Source organism: Plectropomus leopardus, chromosome 8 (genome assembly GCF_008729295.1).
Source record: "Plectropomus leopardus isolate mb chromosome 8, YSFRI_Pleo_2.0, whole genome shotgun sequence".
Classification (NCBI taxonomy): domain Eukaryota; kingdom Metazoa; phylum Chordata; class Actinopteri; order Perciformes; family Serranidae; genus Plectropomus; species Plectropomus leopardus.
Window position 1 is genome coordinate 25,850,440 of NC_056470.1, and position 20,458 is coordinate 25,870,897.

At 38.3% G+C, this 20,458-nt stretch overlaps 1 protein-coding gene across 2 annotated transcripts in view; it reads right to left on the reverse strand.

The window, feature by feature from the left end:
* The window catches only part of cacnb3a (calcium channel, voltage-dependent, beta 3a), a 27,459-nt gene extending 7,202 nt beyond the window's left edge, over positions 1 to 20,257 (reverse strand). The window contains exons 1-14 of one of the 2 annotated variants that reach the window (XM_042492549.1): positions 19,908 to 20,257; positions 18,675 to 18,767; positions 7,816 to 7,935; positions 6,885 to 7,007; positions 6,687 to 6,802; positions 6,528 to 6,607; positions 6,399 to 6,418; positions 5,532 to 5,609; positions 5,055 to 5,113; positions 4,857 to 4,957; positions 4,625 to 4,776; positions 4,446 to 4,541; positions 2,139 to 2,309; positions 1,895 to 1,940 (exon numbers count right to left, since the gene is read on the reverse strand). In XM_042492549.1, coding sequence (XP_042348483.1) covers positions 1,911 to 1,940; positions 2,139 to 2,309; positions 4,446 to 4,541; positions 4,625 to 4,776; positions 4,857 to 4,957; positions 5,055 to 5,113; positions 5,532 to 5,609; positions 6,399 to 6,418; positions 6,528 to 6,607; positions 6,687 to 6,802; positions 6,885 to 7,007; positions 7,816 to 7,935; positions 18,675 to 18,767; positions 19,908 to 19,988 — 1,320 coding nt within the window. In that variant the 5' untranslated portion in view covers positions 19,989 to 20,257 and the 3' untranslated portion in view covers positions 1,895 to 1,910. The remainder of the gene's footprint in view (positions 1 to 1,894; positions 1,941 to 2,138; positions 2,310 to 4,445; positions 4,542 to 4,624; positions 4,777 to 4,856; positions 4,958 to 5,054; positions 5,114 to 5,531; positions 5,610 to 6,398; positions 6,419 to 6,527; positions 6,608 to 6,686; positions 6,803 to 6,884; positions 7,008 to 7,815; positions 7,936 to 18,674; positions 18,768 to 19,907) is intronic. The other variant, XM_042492548.1, reaches the window with a different exon arrangement.
* Positions 20,258 to 20,458: the final 201 nt, after the last annotated feature.

Genomic DNA, 20,458 nt, shown 5'->3' on the forward strand with positions numbered 1-20,458 from the left:
AAAATTTGATGCCAATTTAATTATTCACAGTATTTTACAGCTAAAAATCAGATTTGACAATAAGCGCATGGTAATATAAAACAAAAAAGGAAAAACAGCTCCTTTATTTTTATTGGTGATTATTAATAAAAGTAAAGGCTGCTGTGATTCCAGTTTGCCGATACTCCTTGTATTGCAGTTTTTTTTCATTTGTTTTTGTTTTGGTGTTTTTTTTGTATACAGCAACTAGGTGTAAATTACTGCTTTCAGTTATAGCATAAGAAAATTGGCTAAAAAAAAAAAACTTAAAAGGAAAGTTCAACCCCAAAATAAAATTACATATTTCTCTTCTTCTGTAGTGTTATTTATTAGTTTAAATTGTTTTGGTGTGAGTTGTCAAGTGTTGGAGGTATGCACGCTTCCTGCTGTTTTTGACTTTGGACTGAACTATCGCTTTAACCCTTTGAAACCTGGATTAACATCAGTTTGCTTCATTCAGAGGTCTCTCACAAGCATTTAAACTTCTTAAACAAATTGGTTTGATTTCTTTCAGATACATTGAGGCAAAGCCAAGCAGCAATTTGACAAGAAATGTCCTGTAAAATGCAAGAAATTTGTAAATTGTGAAAAAGAGAGGGTAAAGAGATTATTATGAAATTAAAAAACAAAACAAAAACAGGGGAAAATTTCCCAAAAAACTATAGCTCTTGCTTTTATAAATTTATATTTCAAATTATGTCACAGGAAAAAAATACTATTTTATTTTATCATTATTTGAATTTTTTGCCCTTTTTTCCAGGTCTGTCATTGTTTTTTGTTGTTGTTGTTGTTGTTTTTTTCTACTTTTTTCTTTCTATTTAGCTCTATTTTACAGGTCATTTTCTTGTAACTTTTTACTCTTGCAAATTTTTGGGTCATTCCTTGTTAAATAGCTTAATGCTTTTTTCCATGTTTTTGAATGAAATCAAGCTAATTTGCTCAGATTTAACTATTTTTGAATACTGTCTGTGTTGCTGGTGTCCAAAGCCACAAGAGACACAAAGAAAGCAACAAAGAGGTCAGATTATCGGAGCTCAAACTGCAGGTGCACGGCTCAGTTTCTAAAATGTTTAGATGTGAAAAACCACTAAGGAGCAGCGGTCATAATCTGCAATTAACAGAATTTGACAGAACTGTACAACATATACAATATACAGAGGATTGGCGAGTTATTAATTGGCATGCAGCAGTGTTTGCAGTGTTGATAAAGTCTCTTCAAAGTCCTTTTTAATTTACAGTGTTTTGTCTGTGTGTACACAGATTAATATTTCAGACACTGAACAAAAGAAATGCCAGTGAAACAGTTGAATGGATGGTCAGGAGGTTATTCCAGAACATAAAAATGTTACAGTACTGATGTTATGGTCTCAGTTCATTGTTGTGTAAATTATGCATTATTTAGTTTCCAGTGAGTACATTATTTAAGCATTGATCAGGTGCCTTTAATCGTCATTCAAAACAGCGTTATGTGCCACTGTGAGCGGGGGCAGCATTCACAAAGCATGCTTGGAGAAGGTTTGAAAATAGAGAAAGAGGGTCAGATTTTTACATTTCACTCAAACCTTTTGTGATTTCCAAAAATGCTGTTCTCATTTATGGTGTTAAAGTGAAGCTGCTTTGTGAATTTCCTCCCAGAAAGCTTGTGGAGCGGTGATTCACCTGAGACCATCAACTAAAGGAGAGGAGGCAGGATGCAGTGAGGAAAACACACGCTGTCTTTTCTGTGGTGAGATCTGAATGAATAAAGTGCTGTTCATTCACTGTCTCAGCCGCCGTGTCGTGTTCAGGTGTGTACAAGGGGATTGTTGGGGTTTAGAGTGCAAATATAAATATATATAACTATATTTATATACATATATAAACCCTGACTACTCACCCCATTTTGTAAGCGATCATTCAATTAATTCCTGTGTTTCAGAAAACTGCAAAAATGTTAAGCATGAATGAGTGAGAGGACAGACAAGACAACTGGAGACAATCACATCAAAACAAAGGAGTGCGAATCTGAGATGGGAAGAGCTGGTAAAGACAGCGACAACATACAACGTGTTCAAAACTACTGAGAGAGTCGTAATAACTATTAAAACAGTGCTTTGTTAAACAGATGGACACAAACTGACCTGGAGGCTGGAGATGGCGGAAGGCGGGGTCATCAGACTCTGCTCCAATAACGGGTTAAGAGGGGTGTTTCCTGGGAGGTGAGTGGCACGCCAGTAGACCTCCAGGTATTCAGCCAGATGCTCACATGCATCTTCAAGCTGGTTCTCATCCAAAATGACATCAAACATATCCTGCACGTGAACAAAAGGAAAATGAATATCAGGGCTATCGTGGCACAAAAGATGGATTTTCACAGTATTAAAGGGATACTTCACCAATTTTCAACCAGCTGTGTACCACAACAATGTGGGTAGCATGTGTAAACAAACACAAACGTACAAAACAATCCACCAACGACCAGATCTCCCCGCTCTTTTGCCAGCAAAATTTTCACTGATGATGGATTTATTGTACTTCAACATTAGGTCACAAAGCGTATAGACGTGGATGGAGCGAGAGAGCCGCACCTCTCTCTCTCAGTAATAATAATAATAATAATAATAATAATAATAATAATAATAGAGTTTCTTGTGATGCACTTTACATTAGAACGAGTCTCAAAGTGCTACAAGGTAAAATCATAAGCATAAATATACAGATATAGACAACTAGCATAAAAGTGTTTAAAGGTCATAAAAAAAACAAACACCTAAATTCAGATCAAACTGTCAAAATAGGGAGCAAAACTTCATATAAACTAAGATCTGTTACTGCATTGCATATTTCTCACCTAAAATGTTTTCAGAAACATATTTTAGCTTTCTGTTAAAATGTAATTTCAGATAGTTAAATACCAGACGGCCAACTTATTGTTTTCACACAGGCAACTTGCATAATATCACCCACCAGCAGGAGTGTTTATTGGTCTGGTGCAGCGCAATGCATTCTGGTAGTTGTATGTTTTCTACCTCTTGAGCAAAAGCAAATGCCAAAGTCCCATTTCTCTGTTTTCTCTGGTCATGTAGCACCGTTTCAAAAGTCAGAAAATGTTCCCTCTGCCATCATGAAAAATCTTTCAAGATTATTTTTTGCCTTTTCTAGATAGAACAGATTAAGTGTGAAAGAAGGAGAGAGAGGGAGAGACATGCAGCAAAGGGATCTTGCATTTTTTGTCCTCTGCTTTTAATTTTATCCAAACTCCACCCTCGTTTCTTCTCGCATGTGTTTAATGGGACTGTTTGACTTTCTGTTGTTGTATCGCTCTGCTTTTGCTTTGTTTGTCAAAGCACCGTGTAAACTCCGTTTTTAAAGGTGCTATATAAATGAAGTTATTATTATTACTTCCTCAAACATGTTCAGTCATTCTCTACCAGATGGCCTCAAATGTTTCTACTTTATCCCCTCAGTCTGTCCTACAGTAACCTTTAACATCCAGACCCAGTCACCTGACCTTCCACGCCCACCTGCAGCTCACCTGTTTCCACTTCCTCTCATCAGCCCTGCAGTGTTTATCCGGCCCATTTCCACTTATTCTCTGTCGGACTGTCAGTGTTGCTTTGTGTCTTTGCTTTTGAGACTCTGTTATCTGAACCCTGCCTGCACTTTTCTCTGCCCCATCCCTGCTCTCCTGCGGATTCAGTACAACTTCCCTTTTACTGTTGGTGTCTGTCTGCATTTGGTTTCAATTACTGGGGCTGATATTTGGCATTTTGCTGATTATTTGTATTAGTGAAAAGAAACTGTCAGCATGGGAGGAACTTAGTAAAACCTCAGGCAGCTATTCTTATTTATTCTTTTTTTAAAATTTTCTGTTGACTTTATAAAAAAGTCGCTGGGATCTTGGTGTATCTGACGTTGAAAGTCTCAGTTTCGATTTAACAGTTACTAAAGGCATTCAAACAAAGTTTATGTTGGCGTTTGTTATATTCCTAATTCTAAATACTGACAGAAAGATTTTCATTCTTATTGTAAATACATACTGGTTCCAAATATGGTTATCGGTCTGATTAATTACTAATAATTGGTATTGGCTCTGAAAAAATAACATCGGTCGATCCTTTATTTCAGTTAACGTCAAAAAAGTGAACCTCACGATGGCACTAAAGAACAAGTCAGATGGCTTCATCGTTTGGCGACCATGAATGTCTGTTTAAAATCTAAAGCCATCGGGTTGTTAGTGAGATATTTCAGTTTGAGTCAAAGTGGTGGACGAAGCGACTGACACTGATTCCCTGAAAATATTCCACAAATGTTTGTAATAGGTGCTGCACACTCAGCACATTCTTCTTCCTCGTCTTCCACTAGTGAAGATGACATGTTCATAAAAGATATTCATACTGTGCACAAAGACGAAGAAAAACCAAAGTAGACAGAAATCCTGCACTCACAGGGGGGCACTGAGAGAGTTTGTCTGCAGCCATCATCTGCACATTCAGGTGCTTGCTCTGAGACTTCCCCCTGGATTTGACGAGCCTCTGCAGCACCTGACAGAAACGATGTAAAGATAACGTTAAAGGTCAAGAGAAACGAGTTATCCAGAGCTCATGAGCGAGGTAACCTGCTGTACCTTTGGTGAGGAAACCTTCACGTAGACGATGATGGGTGCGAGGGAAGTTTTGGCGAGCTGTGCGGGATGGTTGATGGTGTCGGCGTCCAGAACCACCAGCTGCAGCGTTTTGGCGAGTTCAAATATCCTCTCAATCTCACTCTGAACCTCCGCTGCACAGAAAATACACATTTTAGTTCACTTTTATTGTTTCTTTAAACCAAAAGATGTCAGGAGTTTTTACATTAGTCACCTAGGCTGGAGCGCGTGTTGGATCTCTCCATGATGGGTCTTTTGTTGAGGACAGATCTCTTGGCTAAAGACAGGTCGGCAGTTACACGTGTGATTGAGATTCTGCCGCATAAATAGAGAAGAAAAATATGCTGTGAGACCTTTTGTTAAGATTTGTTTTAAACGAACGACTTTCTACAGTTACAGAGATTTCACTGACCTTCCCTCAAATCTGTGTTTCAGGAAGTCGAAAAGAGCTTTCTGCATCATATCCGTCACCTGGGGGGCAAGAAAAGAGGTAAGAAACAGACTTTTTGACAAATGTATGCACATGTAGTTTTGTAGAGGTATAACTTTATGTCCCAAAATGTAACTTTTGAGAGACAGTAAAAAGAATTCTTTACAAACTGTATTAAAACTGTAATGTCTAATACTGTATTCCAACAAGTACAATTTACTTTAAAAGTGACTTTTTGCTTTTCTGTCAAGTTAAATCTAAAGATTAATGGAGAAAACAAACAAGTTTCAGAAGTATCCAACCTTATTTTAGATTCCCACCAAAAGCTTGATGTTAAATGGTGACGGTGGTTTTACTCCTCCAAATTCCTTTCATGCTTAAACATAAACTTGATTCTGATTCAAACAACAAAAAAGAGAGTCAGTCTGTGTGGTGGAGGTGAAACGGGGAGAGGCTGACCTCATAGCCCTTCAACGATGGTCCCACGAGGACCACCGGCCTCATAGAGGGCACCACGTCGTAGGGAGGGACATGTTCCTGCCAGAAATAGGGGATACAACAAGGGGAGGGGGACGAAGACCAGAGAGAACAGGGGTAAACGATGGGGGTTGTGTTTGTTTGTTGTGTAAAGCTAAAAAAAAAAGCTAAAAAAATAAATAAATTGGGGTTTCTGCAGAGATCATATTAAACAGCAGATGTTTTAATACCACATAGACTTAAATATTAAACTCATTCAATTCATAATATCTTTTTTTATATTTATGTTAGTCAGAAATTGACAGAAAAACAGTAGTGACAATAAGGCCGAAAGCTATTTCATTACATTTATTTAATGACTTTTGCATCGTATTTTTGTGATTTTTATGACAGTGTTTCTAAGTAATATCCTTCATAAATTAACATGACCTGGACCCAGATATATGGCAGAAATTTGGTGACGAAAACTGAATTAATTTAATTAAAGTTTCTTCCAAAACTGTACATGCCAATGAGCTTCATAATAACAATGACTATATATAAATAAATAAAAAAATGATTAAACAGCCTCCTACATGCTCAATCCACTGTAACATTGGTCTCACATGTAGTTTATAGATAAAGTAATATAAAGTAGTAACATCTCCCCAAAAGCTTGTTTAAAAAATATAAAATAATGATGGTTTCTACAGCAGGCAAAAAGAAATATTCAAGACCTTTGTTACTGAAATTTATAACATTTTAATCTTATGTAAAGTTTTTCAAGACCCTGATAATGTCCCTTAAAATGGAAAGTCAAAGTTCATATTGTGAGAAAATGCTGTGCCATCATGAAGTATGAAAACCTACCTGTTTCTGCTTCTGTTTGGCTTGTGAAAACAAGATAATAACAATCAATGTAAGAAAAAAGAAGACAGCAGAGAAAAAAGTTGGTTTTTGTTCCAGTATAATTCAGAGAGAAATACCTGTAGTACTTACATTCACCTGCAGATGGCGGTGTGGTCCTCCAACTCCCAGTCACCATGTCTCCTAAACTGGAGGAGTTCCCTCCTGTTTTCCTGCAACAGCAACACACTAAATTATCAGACTTACGTCGAGGGAACGAGTCCTCTGAGACATTTGATTGTGTTAACCGACCTTTGTTTCTGCTCCTGTTTGAGTCTCATGGCCTCCAGTCGTAGAGGGCTGGGGATGAAGGTGATGTCTGCACCTTCTTTTACTAACCGGCCGATCCACCAGTCATTGTTATACTTCTGTTGAGTTCAGAGAGACAACAGAGTGGTGTCACTTATTTTGTTTTAATGTAAGGTTTATCATCATTAGATAATCACTCACTTCTTTGATGTGCAGGAAGTCTTTGGCATCGAAATTGACTGCAGCTCCTTGGACAGGACAGTCCTCATCCAGAGCTCCGCAGTAACTCACATTCGTCTTTACTGCAAACGCTACAGGTTTGGACTGAATGAGAAAAACACTTGTTGGTGATGGAAACTGCTGTATGTGGGTATGACACCGCGAGAAACAGATGTTTGGACTCGAATCATGAATCTGGTGGCTTTAGACTCAACTTTTGATCTCGACCTCGAGAACAAAGATGAAAAATCACATTGAAAAAAAAGAGTGCAGTAAATCAGGTCCTTATTTTACTGACAACACATACTTTGGTTCGCAAAGTCACATGGGAACAGCAGAAGGGAAAGGTGTGCTTGACAGATGAGACCTCAGATTATCACAGTGGGATATATCGACAAAAAAGATCGGACACCAACATGCCAAAAATAAGGCAGAAATCATAAATGTTCGACCTGCTGTGTTTGACATTTGAGGGTACACAAGGACGGCTAAGTTGAGTATAGTGTTAATGCTCTTTGGCCAGTTATAGCTTAACCCTTTGAAACCTGAGAGAATTGGGTTGATTTCTCAAAAAACATAGAAAGAAGGCAGTGTTAGGGTTAGGGTGCATACCACATGGGCACATCCCTGAGCATAGTCCACAGTTCGTTTCCTGGATGGCAAAACCATTTGCTACATGCCATATCTCTACTCTCTTTACCCTTCAACTGCTGTCTCCATCCACTGTTATTACCAAAAAATAATCTTAAAAAAACACAAAAATCCTATTTGGAGTTGGTGGTGGGGGGAGTGGCCTTATGTAAGTTCATCTAGAGGCCCACATGTGGCTCCAGAATTCACCTCTACACATTTTGACTCATAACGCTGTTAAAATACTACATTATATAGTAGCGTAACTCGCTATGCAACGTACCTTAGCTCTGTCGAGCTGCAGTTGTGCCTGGCGCTCGGCTTCACGCCGATACGCCTCGCGGTCCTCCTCTGCTGACAGGTCTGAATCCGACGGTCTACTGGTGTACGAATCAGCCGACCCCTGTAACATATTATTTTTATGATTAGGGCTGAGCGATATGGCTTTAAAATAACATTGCAATATATTAAGGCCATATCGCGATACATGATATATATCCCAATATTTTTTTAAATGACCTTTAAACTAATGTGAATTACTTAAATAAAAAAATATTGAATGAACTGAAGTTACAATAAAGTACAATAAAGTTAAAGTAGCTACTGTCAAATAATAAAGCTGAATACACTACTGTTAGAATAGCATTTAATAAATAAGGCTTTAAGGAAGGTAAATAAAGTACTTTTATAATGAAATTTAAAACGCATTGTTATAATTAAATAAATCAAAGCGGTGGTGCTTTTATTTTGAAGGACCTGGCAATTTTTTTAATATTAACGCTATGTAGTCATGCAAAGATTGCTGAGGAATATCACCACCAGGTTAGAAAGGGAAATCTACAGTTTCTACTCATGCTTTCATTGGTCTTTCTGCTCTGCAGTCTTCGTGTGCAGGTGCTCATGCAAATACGTGTCTGTATTCATGAACACATCCATGTATCTCCAACACAATGCGCTGCTCTCCCACACCAGCCATCCTCTGGTAGACCAAATATAGCACAAAGGAGGCAACTGCTTCCTCTTCTTTCCTGCTTGGCCCCAATCCATCCCATCATCCCCCACAGTGCAGCACGTATACATCCTCTGCTCCCCATGTTTATTCTCCAAGGACGGATCCTCATTAGCAAAATATATGCTAGCTATCATTTTTCACTCTAAGAGGTTTAAGGACACGTTCCAGGATGGCTCGCACATTGTGCTGAAAGCAACAGATAAGAGCGCACAAAGAGACATTTCACACGTAAAAATGGTGAAAATGGTTTAATAGGTGCTGCTGTAAGATGTTCTTTGCGATTATTTACTTAAATATTCATGCTGTAACCTGTAGAGCTGCGACAATTTGCTATTTAACTGATTCTGATTCAATCTTTTCTAAAGCAAAAGTTTCACTGGTTCTCAAATGTGAAGTTAATTCGCTTATATCGGTCTTATATCATGTTTACTTTAATATCTCTGGGTTTTGGAGGGAAAGAACAAGACATTGAATAACACCACTACGGACTCTGGAAATTATTATGGGCTTTTAAAAAAAAATATTTTCTGACATTTTATTGAGAAATATTTATTTAACGCGGAAATATGACTGTTACCATGATGCTGAATATTAAAGAGAAAACCGTGAAAAAGACAAAAATAAGAGGTGGTGATCTAGATGCAGTCTGGGTATCGTGTGTGTGTGTGCGTGCGTGCGTGTGTGTGTGTGTGAGAGCGCTCCTATATTTGGTATCTATTTGGCTGCTCTGAAGGAACTCAGTCCTGAATCTGTCAGTAAAGAGAACCGCTGCAGCAAAAACAAATCCAAGTCAGGCAACAGAAAGAGAAAGCGAGAGGTGAGACAGGAGGCAAACAAGAAATAAAAAAATACAAGAAGTGACGAACGAGACAAGAAAACACTCACAGGTCAATGTAAATCCAATAATTATAAATACACGTATATACTGAGACGATCAGGCATATTCTTACAAATAAACCAAGGTGTTACGAAACTAAAAAAACAGCACACAATACAGTTTTCTCTTTGGTTTTCCTCTCCTCCGGAGTGCAGTGACTTAGTCCTGGTCATCCATCTTGCCAACATATACAAATGAATCCTCTGGAGGACCAATTAGCAACAGCACAACAAAAGGAAATTCAGGCTCAAAATACAACAAAAAAAGTGCCCGGACATGAAAAAAACAGCCACCACCTTTAGCTTTCTCTGCACTTCAGAATGCATATAATCCAAAACATTTTTTTATCACCTCAAGCCCCAGAGAAACGGCAGGCGAACACCTCTCCTCGTTTATTTTATGTGTGTGTGTGTGTGTGTGTGTGTGTGTCTATGTTAGATAACTAGATCTGATTTCTAGCACTCACAAGCTCTGCAAGGCAACACTGCACCAGTGCCAGAGCAGCACCGAGAGAGAGAAAAGGAGGGTGAGGAAGAAGAACGGGATGGATGGAAAGAGACAGAGAAAAGGAGGGGAGGGAGGGATGTCGTTGACAAGATATACTGAAAAAAGAAGGATGTTTACGAGGACAGAGAGTGACTGAAGGATGGCTGGCGAGACGAGCGAGTGTATAAACGATTTATACGACAAGATAAAGCGAGGCTATCTCGAGGGGAAGATGAGATTAGAACATAATAAAATGCTATGAAGGAGTGGAGTGAGACCTAGATATCTATCCTCATCGTAGATAGAAGAAAAGAGCAGCAGGAGGAAGGACCACGAAGAGACATAGACACACAGAAAGAGACGGTCAGAGAGAGTTGCATACCTGGCTGATTAGGAGCACGGCGCTAGAGTCTGATAAAGACATGAATCTGATTTTTTTTTCTCACTGTAACAGCTTCCCTGTCTTCACTGGGAACGCGCTCAAACACACACAGACATAAAAGTGGAATAAATATGGTGGTGGGCGCGAGGGAAAGGCGTTATGTCAGAGAGCTGTTTGATGATGTGAGAACACAGAGAGCTACCTGGGCTGTGATTGCTGTTCATTATTAATGTTTGGACACGAGGCTGTGGACCTCTGCTGCTACCTGTCAAATCCGAAAACAAAACAGTGTCAGCGCAGATGCAAGTGAGCAGAAAACTGTGTTTTGCAGGTGAAGCTGAGCTGCAATGCAGAGCGTAACGATGAGAGTACATCTTCATCGTCTGGTCCGAGGGTGTCTTGTTTTTTGTTTTTCCTGCTAATGTCCCCGTCTGGGGGCTAAATTTAACTCTGTTCCTTTCTATTCTGCTTCTGTGATTATTCTTCACACACTGCAACACTGATGGCCTCAACTCCACAGGGAGGGGCCAACAAGGAAGTGTGTCATCCAGCTCGTCGAGTCCTCGAGAGGGCCAAGTCATCCTACGGTCTGGGGACAGAGCAGCAGGGGGTTTCTGCTTTAATTCTGTCACGATTTTACTGATTTACTGTTCACTGGTTTAACAGTTTGTATTCAAATGTGTTCAGTTTTCTTTGGAGAAGACATTAAGAGTGGCTTCTCAAATTTTTGGTTGACCCTTTGAAACCTAGTATCACAAGTATTAATAAAGCAAGTCTTAAGTAAAGTATTTATATAAAGTAAATATTAATAAACCTTTGAACTTGAGCAACTTGAGCAAGAAATTAGCAGATTTAAACTCTAAAAAAAAAAAAAGCTAAGAAAATGTCCAGAGAACTATATAATTATCATAATTATAATATTTAATATTTAAATTTATTTTACAGAATTATTATCGTTTTTTAGCATTTTTTCAGGTCATTTTTCTTGTATTGGGGTTATGTTTTTTTTTTCTTTTGTTGCTATTTTTTTAAAGTAATTTCCCTATATTTTTTACTAATTTCTTGTTTATTTCTGAGTCAAAGCAGTGAATGCAATTTGCCCATGTTTCAAAGGGTTAATAACTGGTTAGCCATGACAGAGTATGCCAAATAGCATTTTTAATTAAAGCAACAATCATTAATCAAAATGTAAACAAAACCCCCAAACTAAACACAAGGAACAACATCAGAAAACACATAAATCAGTTATTATTGTTAGTGCAGTGCCTGTTTGAAGCGCGTCTGTTCAGATCGAGCAGACTGTTTCGCCTCTTGTGTTGCTGCTTGCAGCTTTCTCGAGAACCGCTCATCCAAACAACTTCACACTCGACACTGCGCATCCCTTGGGCCAGACACAAAAGTGTTAATTTTGAAAGTTACATAGCTGGTTATTGCTGGTATCTTTTAAAAAATGATGATACTAGTTCCAATACTAGTATCCTTAAAGTGATACTGATACCAGCTGAGTGCTTTATTCGATCCCCGTTATGTGAATGGAGTACCTTGCAGTTTAATTATACTTTGAAACCTTTTGGTGGCATCTCACGCTGAACTACCGACTCTGTCAAATACGCTGCGCTCAACTTCAACACACAGACTGTACGGGTTGTAGCTGCTGTGGGAGTTTGAGCTCTGTGCTGGGGACATTTGTGAGTGTCCACCTGACCACAAAAGGCGAAGCGACGTGAGGCGACGCGACGTGATGCTTTAACTTATCACGATGAAGTGAATGTTGATTACTTAATGTAATCACTACAGAATAATGACACCATACGCTTTGCTTCTCTAAAAGCCTCCCTTTCACTGTGCAGTTCTGTCTGTTACCAGGAAAATAAAGGTTCACTTCAAGGCTTGTAGGAGAAGTAGCACTGTAGCACAACCAAGACAGGTGGGGTAGCACCTCTATTTTCCCCACTAGCTAGCGATAGCTATTCCCAGTAACAAAACAATATCAGTGTAACTTCTCTGCAGGTAATATCAGCAGTAGCAAAAATGGCAGACAGTGGAACAACTGAAGTAACTGTGGAAAATAAAATGCTGCGTCTCTGAGGAAAAACTACAGTATCACTAAAATTACAATAATCCATCCTCTGAGTCATGAATATAGTATCTGTCAAATATTTGTTGAGATATTTTAGTTTGGATCGTATAGTACGTTTACATGCACAGTTATATCTCGATTAAGCCATTTAACTGGACTACTGTCCTTGTTCCAGTATACAAGCGGGGGTGGGGGGATTGATTTATTGACAGAAGTATGTGCGACTCTGCAATGGTAGGTGGTGAAATGCCCCCTTTCGGCTATTTGCTATTTAATGAATTTAATTGGATCATCCTCCGGTTGACCTATTGTGTCCCATACCAAACAAGTTAACAAGTAGCAAACGGGTTGCATGTGGAATGGTGACAATATGGCTAACTTTTTCTGCGCTGTACATTTCATAAGTACATTACGCTTTATTTTTTTGTACAAATGAGATGCATGCTATCCCTCGTGCTTATGGTGATGTCCAAAGGCAGACGAATTTATGCTGTTGGACTTCCGGGTTAAAGCCCAGCGCAGGGAATATGGAGCATTTGCAGAATGACTTGACCAGTCCCGTCCAACTGAGGCGCATGCATGAAAAAGTAAATCCACCCCCAACCGTATTATTTACTCCACAAAAATGTCAACTCTAAAAACAAGGAAAAAAGCAATAAAGTGAGGAAAATATTACTTAAAATCAGCAAAATTATCTGCCAACAGAATAGGAAAAGAGATTGTTTTGTAAAATATCTTGTCTCAAAGAACCACAGATATCTGAAAAGTAGTGCAGACAGATTTTTTTTTTTTTAAAAAAAAGCACATATGTCTAGATAAAAGATTTAAGAGTTTTTTTATTTTTATTTTTATGTTATCTTACTTAGACTTCAGTTTTTGCAGTGTAGGTGTGTTAGCCCGAAATTGACAAATGGACTTGACGCAATTTTTTTTTTATTTGTGAAAATCTCGTTTAGGTCAGACTAACACAATAATTAAACTTTTTCTAACATCTTGTAAATCTACTGAAAGTGGTTGACTGACCCCTCCCCCCCCAAAAAAGACTGCCTGGATTGCAAGAAAAATCTGACTCAAAAATCTACTGCATGCCTGCAAAATGTTTGACAGTAAGATTGAATATAAATTATTTGTGATTAAGGGACTAAAAAAGGGAAACATATTATATTCCATATAATTATCTGTAATAAATACAGGGAGTGCATACTATTACTAAAATCAAATTTCTCTGTGCAGGAAGGAGATTCTGCACAACAGCAAAATATATTATTCAGGAGGCTGAAATGCACACACACACACACACACAAAAAAAAAACCTGCAAGCGCCAGTGATTTGGAAATCCAGTGGCCAAATATCCAATTTCAAAAAGTGTTCGATTAACTGTGCGGTCATAATTCAATGTCAGCAAGTTACACATGCACACAGCTCTCTTGATACACCACGCAATAAATCACTCTGCGGTTACATCGATATCAAAGTCAGGCTCAGGCATACTGTATGTCAAATTGATCAATCACGAGAGTCGGCGAGGAACTGTGAAGAGCGCGCACGGGGTGACGGCAATCAAAAAGTAAAGTAGGTGAAGGAATGAGAGAAACAAGAGAGTGTTGATGAAGAGGGGGGAGGCAAGGGAGGAAGACAAAGGAAAACAGGGAGAGGAATGGCAACAATGCGATGGAAACGCTACCAAAGATGAAAGAGGGAGATGTGAGAAGAAGAAGACAGTCGAGAGTCATTTGTACTTACTCAGTTAATGTGCTGATGCTGCTGCCGGTCCCTCCCTCTCTCTTTATACACTACATGCTGTAAAATGCAGACAGACTCTACTGTGTCCCGTCCCCTAACCAGGGACGACCTGCACTGGATCCGGCAACACCTTCTTTTCTATTCTTAACCCACCTCATCCCATCCAAACACACACACACACACACACACACACACACACCAACCAACCAACCAACCAACGCAGCTTTTTGCGTCACTTGATCAAACCACCTCACTAAAATCCTGTTAAATTCAACCCGCACAGGTAGAGAGGAAACAGCTGTTAAAATCACAACACACAGCTCAAGAATTCTCCTGCTGCTTCCTCATGTCCTACACACAACACATATATCCACACTTATGGCAGCATACTGCTTATTGTATCCTGCTGCAGAAATGAGTCATACTCCACTGCTCCTCCACAGACACCCCACCCCTATCACAGACAAGAAACTATCTGCTCTGTTTGTGAGATCTACTACTCCTGCACACTCCTTCATCATATCATTTGGGGAGGGGATGCCTGTTGTGCGTGCGGGGAGAAGGTATAATGATTGAAAAGAAGCTAAAAGGTGCTCGTGTGAACAATGAAAACCACACATCACACCGCCCGAGGCCCTCAAAATGAGCATCATGAATATTTTAAGCCGTGCAATATTCTCGAGGAATCTGGAGATTGTCATTAAGCCCCCCGATCAGGATAACTAATGTCCCCGCCTGAAGAAGATGTCTGCTCAGCCCTTTTTCCCCCTCATTCTCACTAACGTCTCTCAGATAGACCGCTCCACATTCCCTCATGTTAATGGTTATGTGCATGAAACTGAGGTATTTTTCATGATGTTTGCAACGACTCGTTCTGGTGAGGAGGGGATATCAGGCCTCTAATGATTGAATTTTAAAGTGATATTTTAATTTATGAAGAGTTTCAACCGCATATTGATATCAGAAGCAATGATTAGTTCATCAAAAAAAAAAAATTAATGGGTAGCTGTTTTGATCATCAATTAATTGTTTGAGCCAGTTTCAAGCACGATTGCCAAATATGTGTTCAAATATGAGGATATGCTGCTTATTTACGTCATATGGAATATTAAATTAAACATTTTATGATTTTCAGCTGTTGGTTCGATAAAACCCAAAAATTCAAGGACCTCACTTTGGCATTTCCACTGCTTTTATTTAATCAGGAATATTATCTGCAGATAAATTGATAATTATATTGATAATAACGAAGAAAATAATGGTTAGTTGCAGTGGACTAAAGAATTTAAAACCTAACCCCCCAAATGATGACTCGTACTTTAATTATTCACTTCGAGATATCTTGAATTTGTGAAGAAAACTTTCTCACATGCCTCCACGGTGAACGAAGAAACTTAGTTCTACTGTTGTTAAAGGAAGACTCCTATAACTTTAATAAATCAGTAACTTTTTCAGTTTTTTGGATTCTTTGTTCACCATCGAAGCCTGTGAGAAAAACAGAGATTCCCCTCACAAATTCAACAAATTAATGGATATAAAAATGGTTCTTTGGGGAATAACATATTCCTTTAAACAAACTGTGAGTGTTTTTTTTAACTAAAGTAATTCATTTAATATGTATCAGCTTTGTATTTTGAACACAGTAGGATTGCAAACATATTTCTTTTTTTATTAACTAGAGATTCTTTCCTCATGTTGAGTTTAAATACAACAGTTGATATTGTATGCAAAAAAAGTAAAGTAATAAGATTTCATTGGGCCCTGGGAACTTGTGACAGGAATTATTCACTATTTTCTGATGTTTTATAGACAATTAAAGGACAATCGCTTAAACATCATTTAACAATCTTAGCAATGTCAAGTACTCAGCAGTAGTGTATTTATATCCACTATATACACAGTCGGTGACAGCTGCTGTAACTAACAAGTAATCTCAGAGTACATGGACTAATACACTCACCTGTACTGTGTTTACATCATGTGCTCTGTTTGCACTGTTTGATTTTAATGCAGCATCTGAGCTTTTTGCACGATTTTATTACTTTACCGATACAGTTTACAATGTTCTAACTTGAATGCCATTTTATTGCCATTTTAACTGTACTTTCTGGTATTTTTATGACATTGACATAAGTTCATCAAACATAAATTGCAAATTGAACCTCACTGTACTTGTAAAATGACAATACAGATATTTTATTCTATTCTGTGGTAACGTTTGCCAACATTAGCCCTTATACGCCACTGGTCTTACCAGGCTGAGAAGTGAAGCTGGAGCAGCAAAACATCAGAGATTTACTGCTGAGTTTCCCTTTGAGATTGTATTATTTATTTTTGAAACCTTATAGGCTCATATTAAATGATCAATCAACTACCCAAAATATGTTTTTTTGACAACTGATTAGATCATTGACTGATTGTTTCATCAGCGCCACTTTATTCCATTGAAGAGGCATTTCAACTTCTTTCATCTCCTAGATTTTTAGATTTTCATTTAAGGATTTAGTTGATTAAGTCTGGACAAAAACTACTTTAAACAGCTCAGGGTTTCAGCTAACAAATATTCACATTATTAGCCAGTCTGCTGATTATTTTTCCTATATGATTGAGTGTGTTTGGCATTTAAACTTGAAAAATGACTTAAAATATTAATGAACTTTCAAAATACTTGCAGATTAATTTTCTTTCTATCAGCCTTAGGGCTTTAACTAACAATTATTTTCATTATTCAATAATCTCTCAACTATTTCTCAACTATATCAATTGGTTGTGTGGTCTATAAAATGTCAGAAAATGGTGAAAAATATCCATCAGTGTTTCCAAAAGCCCAAGATGACGTCCTCAATTGTCTTGTTTTGTCCACAAACAAAAGATATTCAGTTTACTGTCATAGAAGAGTAAAGACCCTAAAAAATACGCACATTTATGAGAATTTATCAGAGAATTTTGACCTCTTTTTCTTACAAAAAAAAAATCAAATTGATTAATCAATTATCAACTTATCTGGCGATTAATGTAACCGCTAACATCTAATTTTTAAATGTTGCAGCTCTAAACAGCTTATCAATTAATCAACTACTTGGTGCTGTCAATATTGTTATTTGACATGTGTATGTTTTAATGTTTTAATAAACTTCCAGGTTTGTCGAAGTGAATTTTTACTATTCTATCCTCCTCTGATCATTTCAGCTCTAGATTAATTAATCAGGACTAAGTGGATAGCTGAGATGTTGTAAACCCCTGCAGGAGTAGAGAGAGCTTTGTAGTTTCTGTCATTAGTGCATCAGGCTCATTTTGAGGGAAGATATTTGAATCCTTCCCAACTCCTGACTCTTTGATGTATCGAGACCCGTGAACTTTGGGGATGTAACTGTGGTTCGGGATAAGCTCTGCATGCACAGTACGTCTGTAGCCCAGTGAAACCTCTTGACTGCCTACAACCTGATTGGTACCGGGATCAAGTTCTCCCCTCTGCTGGACACTGCACAGGCTGTCTGCAGGTGTCAGGCACTACATTTAATGCTTTTTAAGACCTTTTCAAGATAATTTTTAGCCAAATTTAACACAGATTTTTGAACAAATCATCTTTTTTTTTATTAAAGCATTGCAGTTGAATAAATGAGGGAATATATTACTACAGTGGGTCAAGTAATCTTCATTTTTGCGGACAGATAAGTGTAAAATAAAATATTTTGTTTGGTGGTAGGTCAAAAATGACCCAAAAAAGACAAAAAATGTTCACAATGGAAAACTGAAATTAGATCGATAGAAGTGTTTGCGGCAATTAAGACCTCACAAATTAGACTTTAAGACTTTTTAATAACGTCTAATATTTACACAACTGAATTTGAGACACTTTAAGACTTTTTAAGGTCCTGCAGACACCCTGCTACAGCCCGCTCCGCATTACACAAATACATCTTCAGAAACAAACAAGTCAGTTCTTGATCACATCAGCTGATCTAAATGAGATTGTATGGTTAACAACAGTCCCGCAGTAACACCACAAAGCCCAAAAATCAGTGAGAGTTTTGTCTTAAATAACACAAAATCTCCACTTGAGTCTTCCACATGTGCATGACCTGAAAGCATTAATTAAAAAAATGGGCTGTGTTGGGATTTTGATGTGAGGCACTGGCACTTTTCAAGCATTTTGCTGCTCTCTGCTGGGCAAAACAACAACTGAACCCGAGAAAGTGGCTCTGAGGATAAAGATGCAGAACTGAGACATTCATGGAAATAAGAATAATGAATGCAGAGCAACACATGCCTTTTTGTAGCCACTGCAAGTCCAAATGAGGAAACTTGATTCCACACCTATAGCTTATAAGTGAATTCAATGTATGTGCCAAAAAAATAAGACACCTGTTCTGTTGAAAACTTCAACCCCTTATAGGTTTATTCAGACTTCAGAGCACAACATGGCCTACATTTTCCATACAAGCTACAGCTCCTCCCTCCCACTGACAGTGAGTGTGACTGTGATGTAGCCTTCAATGCATGCATAAATAAGGAAAAGAGAAGCCAACAAATGGCTCTGGGAGCTTTTTTTTTTTTTTACCTGCCGTTTGATGAAGCTGGATGTTGTATCAGAAGACGTGCTGCCATCTGAGCGTTTGAAGCGGCTCTTGCGTTTAGGCAACTTCCTGGGCAGCTATGATGAAAGAGACACACAGGGGAGGGAGTAAAGAAAGATTAATAGACAGTTAGTTGTTTTTTAGGCTATTTTGCCTTGTATTTATGACTAAATAAAAGCTTAAATTTGGGGAGAAGTGGTTTAAAATAAGCTCAAATGGAGAACATGGCGCCGTGCAAGGCTGCTGTGTCTTGCCCTCCTTCACAGGCAAGCAGCTTCTTACTTATTTTAGTGTATTTCTGCTATGATTATGAAGTCTTTTGATTTAGGTTTTAGTGTAGTTCTTATGATAACTACTCATTTTAATATTTCATAGAACATTATTAATTCCAGTATTGCTTTAAGTGTAATTACAATGCACTTTAAGGCACTTTGGTTATGCACTATATACTATGCACTTTACATTGTATCCACAATAGCATTTTATTGTGTGCAACATCATTGTCAAGGGGCCATGACACAAAAATGTTGCTCTTTTTGTATTTTTTAACATGATAAGATGCAACAATAAAGTGAATCTGAGTCTTAAGCTGCTGTAGCTTTGCCAATATCACCTACATTTCAGGACTAAATTATTCCAGCTGCACTGCTGCTCTGTGTAATGCAGGAGACAGATTTTCCCCAGGCCTCTTGTACACAGTCCATTAATAAGAGAGCGTGGTGGATGTTGCGGTGAGTGTGCTGACAGGCCCTGTAGATTCAGGCTACAGGTGAGTCAGAGTCATGATCTGCCTGTTTTATGCCAAAAAAAAAAATCAGCATATATTCATGTCACTTATTTATGCCTCTTTTCATACACCTCTATCAGGAAATACACTGAAATAAATAATAAAAACCCATTAAAAAAAGAGGCCTGATCAGACAGAAGCAGCATGTATCAACATGTAATAGATTTTATTCTCTCTGTGTGCATGAGAGGCTTAATAACCATATGTGAGCCCACTTAGTGATCGCACCCATTGGCTTTTTTACCGATCAATCTGCAGTTTCAGTGAAGGCGGAGGTGAAAAATATATATAAATATATAAATTAAAAAAGTAGCTCCCTGCCAAATCGCGACGCCTGTATTGCAACAACAAGTAGCAAGACATTAGCTAACCATTTCTCTCCACACGCACTTGACTCCTTAGATGTGTGTGAGAAGTGTGGTGGATTTACCTGAAAATAGTGCGATTGAGAGCCTGTTTCCACAGCAGACAGAGGGTCTACGGGCGACTTGGACATTTTGACTTGCACCATCTATTGAGAGCGCAGGGAGGCGGGATGCACACAGACATGGGTTACTGGAGGAAACAAGGGACACCAAATACATCTAAAATGCAGTAAAAGGCAGCGGGGGAAGCGGCATGAAGGAGCGGAAAATATTATTATCCGATTTATATCCAGCTGATGTTAAAAGATGAGCTAGGGTAAAACAAAAAACAAAAAAAATGTGTGTTTTAAGCTACATCGGGTGTGAAAATGTAAAGCGAGCAGGAAAAATACCGGAGCTAAAATAAACCGTTAGGACTGAAGCGTCATCGCTCGAGCAACCGTACAGGTCCGTACTAAGTGTGAGTCTCTGCCGGGGGTGTCAAGGTTGGCTTTGCTGGCCCAAAAATCGATTCAAAACAGGATACACGCGTATAATTTTAATATTTTTTTATTTAGACGCGTGCTGGTTTATGTAAACACTGTGCTCTCCCTCGTTTGTGTGTATTATTTGTTTG